Source organism: Aegilops tauschii, chromosome 4, assembly GCF_002575655.3.
Source record: "Aegilops tauschii subsp. strangulata cultivar AL8/78 chromosome 4, Aet v6.0, whole genome shotgun sequence".
Lineage (NCBI taxonomy): Eukaryota > Viridiplantae > Streptophyta > Magnoliopsida > Poales > Poaceae > Aegilops > Aegilops tauschii.
In genome coordinates this window covers 440,907,223-440,914,479 of record NC_053038.3, presented here as the reverse complement: position 1 = coordinate 440,914,479, position 7,257 = coordinate 440,907,223, and the positions used below count along the sequence as shown (strand labels likewise).

Here is a 7,257-nt window from a genome sequence, read left to right as displayed (position 1 = left end):
TTGTTTTGAGAAAGTGTTGTCATCTGAGATTTATTATTATTGCTCGCTAGTTGATTATGCCATTGATATGAGTAAATATGAGACCTAAGTGTTATTGTGAATATGGTTAGTTCATAATCTTTGCTGAAAACTTGAATGTTGACTTTACATATTTACAACAACAAGAGCAAACAGAGTTTGTAAAAGTTTTTCTTTATCACTTTCAGTTTATCAACTGAATTTCTTGAGGACAAGCAAAGGTTTAGGCTTGGGGGAGTTGATACGTCTCCAACATATCTACCTTTTCAAATACTTTTGCCCTTGTTTTGGACTCTAACTTGCATGATTTGAATGGAACTAACCCGGACTCACGCTGTTTTCAGCAGAATTGTCATGGTGTTATTTTTGTGCAGAAATAAAAGTTCTCGGAATGACCTGAAACTTCACGGAGAATATTTTTGGAATTAATAAAAAATACTGACGAAGGAATCAACACCAGGGGGCCCACACCCTGTCCACGAGGGTGGAGGGCGCGCCCACCCCCCTGGGGCGCCCCCCCTGCCTCGTGGGCCCCCTGAGTCTCCACCGACCTCAACTCCAACTCTATATATTCACGTCCGGGGAGAAAAAAATCAGAGAGAAGGATTCATCGCGTTTTACGATACGGAGCCGCCGCCAAGCCCTAATCTCTCTCGGGAGGGCTGATCTGGAGTCCGTTCGGGGCTCCGGAGAGGGGAATCCATCGCCGTCGTCATCATCAACCATCCTGCATCGCCAATTTCATGATGCTCACCGCCGTGTGTGAGTAATTCCATCGTAGGCTTACTGGACGGTGATGGTTTGGATGAGATTTATTATGTAATCGAGTTAGTTTTGTTAGGGTTTGATCCCTAGTATCTATTATGTTCTGAGATTGATGTTGCTATGACTTTGCTATGCTTAATGTTTGTCACTAGGGCCCGAGTGCCATGATTTCAGATCTGAACCTATTATGTTTTCATGAATATATGTGAGTTCTTGATCCTATCTTGCAAGTCAATAGTCACCTACTATGTGTTATGATCCGGTAACCCCGAAGTGAGAATAATTGGGACCACTCCCGGTGATGACCATAGTTTGAGGAGTTCATGTATTCACTAAGTGTTAATGCTTTGGTCCGGTACTCTATTAAAAGGAGGCCTTAATATCCCTTAGTTTCCAATAGGACCCTGCTGCCACAGGAGGGTAGGACAAAAGATGTCATGGAAGTTCTTTTCCATAAGCATGTATGACTATATTCGGAATACATGCCTACATTACATTGATGAACTGGAGCTAGTTCTGTGTCATCCTATGTTATAACTGTTGCATGAGGAATCGCATCCGACATAATTATCCATCACTGATCCAATGCCTACGAGCTTTTTCACATATTGATCTTTGCCTAGTTACTTTTCCCTTGCCACCGTTACAATTACTACAAAACAGCTACTGTTACCTTTGCCACCGTTACCGTTACTTCAATACTACTTTGCTACTAAATACCTGCAGATATTAAGTTTTCAAGGTGTGGTTGAATTGACAACTCAACTGCTAATACTTGAGAATATTCTTTGGCTCCCCTTGTGTCGAATCAATAAATTTGGGTTGAATACTCTACCCTCGAAATTTTTTGCCATCCCCTATACTTGTGGGTTATCACCGCTCGCCGCACCAGCGGGAAGCCTACTTGCTGTTCGAGGCCAACATCCCGGCGCCTCCTGACATGCGCGCAGCACTGGGGGTGGAGGCTCAGCGCCTGTGGCGTCCCCATTCACCCACTGCCCGACGTCAATGCGCGCGCCGACAACTTCGCCGACGAAGTCGACCGCGTGCGGGCGTCCCTGACGGAGGAGCAGCGCGCCCTCCCGCAGTACGCCGCCGACAACCATGAGGCGTGGGCGGCGTACTTCCAGCACCGGCAGGCGCAACGCCTGGCCTCCACCAACGGGGCGCCGGTGGTGCGGGGCACCAAGAATAGCACGGGGCGCCACCTGTGGTGGGGCGCCTCCGGCCGCTCGCTTCACGCCGTTCTCCGGCACCTCGAGGGCGGCAACGACCTGACGTTGACGTACCCTGCCGCCCCGGATGCCGGCGCTGTTCGCCAATGGATGCCGAGGAGGACGGCGTCCTCTTCTTCCTCCTCCTCCGGGTTGCCAGCGCTGTTCAGCGTTAAGGCCGAGCCCGCGGAGACGCCGCTCGGCCGGCGCACCCGCAGCGCCGGCATCGTCATCAACGAGGGCGGGCGCGCCTCCTCCTCGGCTCCTCCCCGCTTCGTCAAGCCGAAGACGGAGCCGGGGCTCTCCGACGAGGCGGCCTTGAAGTGGGCGCGCGAAGACTGGGAGCGGACGGAGCTAGAGCGCCAGTGTCGCGCCCTAGAGAAGTTCGCCGCTCGGCGCCGTGGCCGTGACGAGGGAGGCGTCGTCGTTCTCGACGACGACAGCGACGACGACGCGCCGCCACCGGTCCGCCAGGGCGACCCCGGGCAGGGGTCCAGCATGGGCGGCCGCGTCAAGGAGGAGAAGGACGACGATGGCAACGGCTATGGCGGCGACTTCGCCGCGCTGAGCGCGTTCTTCTGCTAGTCTAGGCCTTTGTGTTTTTAGTAAATTTTAAATTTGCTATGTAAATATAGTTTAGTTCGCCAAAGTTTATGCCCGTTTGCAGAATAATAGCCGAAGGTCCTTTAAAAAAAATAAAAAAGCCTTATGGGGCGTCCCTGGGGCCGGCGGCTGGGAACCCGTTCGGCCCCAAGCCGGTTTTATCGCCGGGTCGCCCCAGGCGGCGATTTTTCGAGCCCCCGGAGGGCCAACAGCTGAAGATGCTCTAACACCCGGTTCTAGGGGACGAGAAATGACTCTACGGCATATATTTAAGGGTTTTAGGGCCGGTTTGATGAACGCAAGGATTGCCCTAGGATGGAGCCAAGGGGGGCAGCATTGGATGTGCAATGTGTGTATATTTTACTATCTAAATTGGAAGCATTAGCGGGAATGTAGCCGGACTCACTGAGCAAGGGGATGTGTCTCTCGATTCATGATCCGTCCATCCATCCTTTGCAGTCCTCAGAGCCAAAGCATGCATGCGATGGTGCAGTTATGATCTCATTGCATTCTGACGGAAATGAGGATCTCATTTCACTGCCTCCCATGTTGAAATGACAAGTTCTCCCTACACAGTTGAGCCAGATCGTTTTCAGTTGCGGTGTTCGTGGATGGTGTACCGTAAAACCAAATTCCTCGCCGTTGATCGAACGAAAGCAACAGCTACGCCGAGACTCTTGTCAGTGCATCGCATCATGACGGGACAGGAGTACCGTTTCCCTTTCCTGCAGTAGCACGTACGTTGACCCCGGCCCGTCTGGAGCAACAGCTGGCTCCTGCCCTCCAAAACTGAACGCCCAACGGTATAGAGTACGTACGTGCCTCCGGTATAAATACTCCTACCGTGATCTTTCTTTTGGAGGGGGACTCGTAGCGTACCATGCATGTATGAGACACGTATTACCATGCAAAAAAAAGAAGCGTACCATGCATGCATCATCAATCCCTGCAAAAGTGTGCGTACTGTAGGAGCTGGCATGGTTTTTTTTTACGGTGGATGTTACGCCGGCTGCCTCTTGGTCTTGGACACGGGCACCAGCTGCTATCGGCGGAGTTTTTTTAACGCATGTAACCGTGTCCCCGGATTCACAGGCAGCGCTCTCATCGACTGTAGGATAAGTCCCGGAGGCACCAGGAGTGGACCGGCTTTCTCTTGTAGAGGAGCAACGTCAAGGATCACCGAGCACTACACTGACCAGCGTTGGAAGTGGGAACAATGCCACAGTTGGACAGGAACCATGCACGTTACGGTACCGGCCACCAGCAAAATCTCCACGGAGTTGGTCGTGCTGCTGTGCCAGCGCCACATGGCCATGGGGTACCTGACGTGAACGGAGCGCGTCCACGTAGGCGGCTAGCATTCCACTGGTAGCCTCAGATCCCGGCGCCGCGCGCGGTACGGAGGGAGACCGCGAGTAGTACCCGGTCTCAGACCACGGTCTACCCCTCCCTCTCATCTCATGAGTCATGACCGCTCGTCGCCCGCCGCGTGCTGCCCGGCTGGCGCACCGTCATCGCGAGCAGGCAGCAGTACAGCCGGCCTAGCTGTCGCACGATGGCGACGGCGCCGCGCCCTGACCGGACATCCTTTCCGGGCCGACGGGGTCGGCGTCCCCGGTTGCGGAAACATCCGTCCATCCCCGTCCCACGGCGCCGAAGCCCAACCCGGTAGTATCTCGGCCACCCTGGCTCTGAAAGCGACGGCGGCGGCCATTCTCATGCTCCGTCGTACGGTAGGAATGGATCAAGAGCCGAGAGATATCCCCGTGCTTTGGCCCGCCTAATGCAACGCCGGTGCTGATGCAATGCTAGTGCCACGAGATGATGCTCATGGGCTCAGACGTGTAGTGGGGTTTTGCCTCCACGCCATGGCTTGAGAGAATCTGAGATTGACCGGCAGTAATGGCCACTTGACCTTCTGTGCTGTTTGCTTTACTCTCCGTTTGCTTAAATAAATTACTATTACTGGTGGAACCGGACTATGCTTCAGTGCCTTAAGGCACCTGCCTTCATGTCTATGACATGTGGGCCCACATATCAGTGACCCAAAGGCAGGTGCCACCGAAGCTGCGTCCGGTGGAACCGTGCGCAGTCGGACACGGGCACTCGCCGCGCACATGGCGTATTTTGCTGCAATAAAGAATTCAGCAGAGATCTTGCGCCCCTGAACCACATAATCTGTCGACCAAGACGACGTGCCGCTAGTAATCACTCGCTATAAAGCGCTCTGCGCCGTCGATCTGGCTTGGCTTCTGGCTGGCTGGCTGGGGCCTAATCCAAATTTGAGTGCCCACGTGTGGATGTGCCCTGCGTGCCACTTTCTTTTGTTACCATCAAACACGACAAAACTAAGAGATGTAGTACGTGGACGCCCGTGGAATCGGAACGAATGGTATTAGTCTAGTTAAGCTTTGCTGTGTAGGCCTAATTGTTTCTAGTTACTCAGTTTTTACCTTGCAGTTAGAGATTTTTTTCAAAACGGAGGCAAAAGATCCGTCTCATCCATTGAATAAGAGGAGAATAGAGTTTGGAGTTTTTACAAGCGCCCCCGCAAAACGGCTTGGCAATTGCTCTCGCACAACAATACGCCCTAGTTGCAGTTAGAGACTGATGGACAGGGTAATGGGCTAATGGCCTAGTGGGTGGCCATACTTGGTCGACATTGATCGTACGTGTTGCTTGCTCTGAACTTTCGATTCAGAATATCTAGTTCTAGAAGAGAAGAGAGCAGTGGATGCTTCCATCATCAGCTCAAAGATGGTGGACGGAGCGGTTGACTTCAACGCTTGCAAACTTGAGAGAGATAGCTAGGGCGCCATCAATGACAGTGCAGCAGACGCATGTGGTGCAAAAAGAGATATCACTCTCGCTTGTTTTTTTTTCTCTCTCTTTCCCCTCAGGTTTTTGTTTCCCACTGCGCTGACAGCTCAAAAGCGGGGAGCAACGACAGGTACTGCAGCCATAGTGAAGTGAACACAGGACACACGCGGAAAAGCTACTGGCTAGCTAGCAAAACTAATCTGAAAAAACTCAACCTCAAGACATGAAAAAAGACTCTCGCGACGCAACGCAGCGCACACTCATCCTATTCTATTCTTCTAGCTGCCCATCTCCTCCCGGCTTCCAAGAACAGAGCGGAGCAGAGCAGCCGCATAACGCCCTACGGCCAGCACCAACAGCGACGGCCTCACCACCTCACCACCTCGCCATCTTGTCACTCCCGTCTCTGCAAGCCTGCGGGAGAAGAGAAGAACCAAAAATATTTTGAGCTTCTAATAGTATAAGATTGAAAGGCTGCCGGTGTGCATCAGGGCACGGAAAAGGCCGGGAGAATGGTCACCTGTCTTGTGGGCATCGGCTTGGCAGGAGCAGGGGGGTACTGCACTTGCAGGTAGCTGCCCAGAGGAGATCCGCTCAAGGGAGACTGCAATGGCAGAAGAAGATATGCTACGCGAATTAGCCACCGTAAGCAAGAAATTAGTTATGCGACGTTAATGCGGCTTGACGTTGGTGCGCACCTCGAAGCCCGTCGTGGAGAAGAAGGTGGAGGAGAAGTCGGCTGCATTGCTGAATTCCATCGTCGACCCGGCCGCGCCGCCGTAGCCATTGGCCTCCGGGGAGCCCATCACCTGCTGGATGGCTAGTGCGTGTTAGAAGAACTCGGAAGAAAGGAACACAGATTGGACTGCACAAGCATGTACAAGTACGTACCTTGGAGTGCTTGAAGAAGGCCGGCGAGCTGGCCGTGTCCTCGAGCAGAGTCGACGCGACGGCGGCGACCATCTTGCTCTGCCGCCTCGCCGCCGCAGGCTCCTTTGCCCTGCACCTCCTCTCCGCACGTTGTGCATTGGCCAGCGCGGCCGCGCCTTCATCGGAGCCGGCTGAGTACTGCTGGCGCGGCCCGGAGGAGGCGTCGGAGATCATGGACAGGTCGTCCTCCTCCGCCTCCTCGGAGCGGCAGGACGAGCGGCACCGCTGCCCCTTGCCGCCGTGGAGCCGCGCGGTGGTGCCGCCGCGGGAGTAGGAGGAGGTGTCGTCGTCCAGGTAGGTGGTCCAGCCGGACTGGCAGCCGCTGCTGCACTCGGAGCTCGCCGCGGCGGCCATGACCGCGTCCTCCCCCGTCATCCCGTGCTCCCCTCCTCGCCACGGACGCACACACACTGACTGGTGTACACCGCTCGCTATCTAATACGCTGATGTGATGAGCTGCTCCCGAGCTAGCAGCAGTACGCGAGTGTTAGCGCGTACTAAGTAGAGGGGGCGGAGGGGGGCGGCCCCACGCGTATGTGGCGGGAGTAAACCTTCATCTCAGTGACAGGTGGGGGGAGGTGAGGTCCGGCGTTGGAGACGGAGGGGAGGAGCGGGAAGCGAGGGAGGCATCACGTGGAGTACAGCGAGGCGGCAACGGGGGGTGGACGGGACGGGCCGTCATTGCCCGGGCGGTACTGTTGCGTGGTCCGCGCGGGCGAATCATTCCCGTCCGTGACGGAGAGCAAACGCGACGCGAGCCCCGCTTGCCGGCTTAAACTCGTCTGGCTCCGGCCGCCCGTCCGCTCTGTGCCCTGCGGTTCCATCCTCTCGCGCCGGCGGACGCGCGACGTCCGTCGATCTCTATACGCGCGGCGCGTTGTGGATGCTGGGCTGGGTCGGGCGGCGG

The 7,257-nt window shown here is 55.0% G+C and overlaps 1 protein-coding gene across 2 annotated transcripts; it reads right to left on the bottom strand.

Annotated features, from left to right (window-relative positions):
• Positions 1-5,443: 5,443 nt before the first annotated feature.
• Positions 5,444-6,836, bottom strand: LOC109731587 (uncharacterized). Of its 2 annotated transcripts, none has more exons than XM_020290763.3 (4): positions 6,312-6,836; positions 6,119-6,229; positions 5,941-6,024; positions 5,444-5,834 (listed from the first exon to the last, which is right to left on the bottom strand). In XM_020290763.3, exons 1-4 carry the CDS (start codon positions 6,723-6,725, stop codon positions 5,796-5,798), a joined length of 648 nt encoding a protein of 215 aa, XP_020146352.1. In that variant the 5' UTR covers positions 6,726-6,836; the 3' UTR covers positions 5,444-5,795. The 2 variants fall into 2 exon arrangements, with proteins under 2 accessions (XP_020146352.1, XP_020146351.1); XM_020290762.2 differs by having other exon boundaries at positions 6,119-6,232; positions 6,312-6,835.
• Between the last annotated feature and the right edge of the window lie 421 nt (positions 6,837-7,257).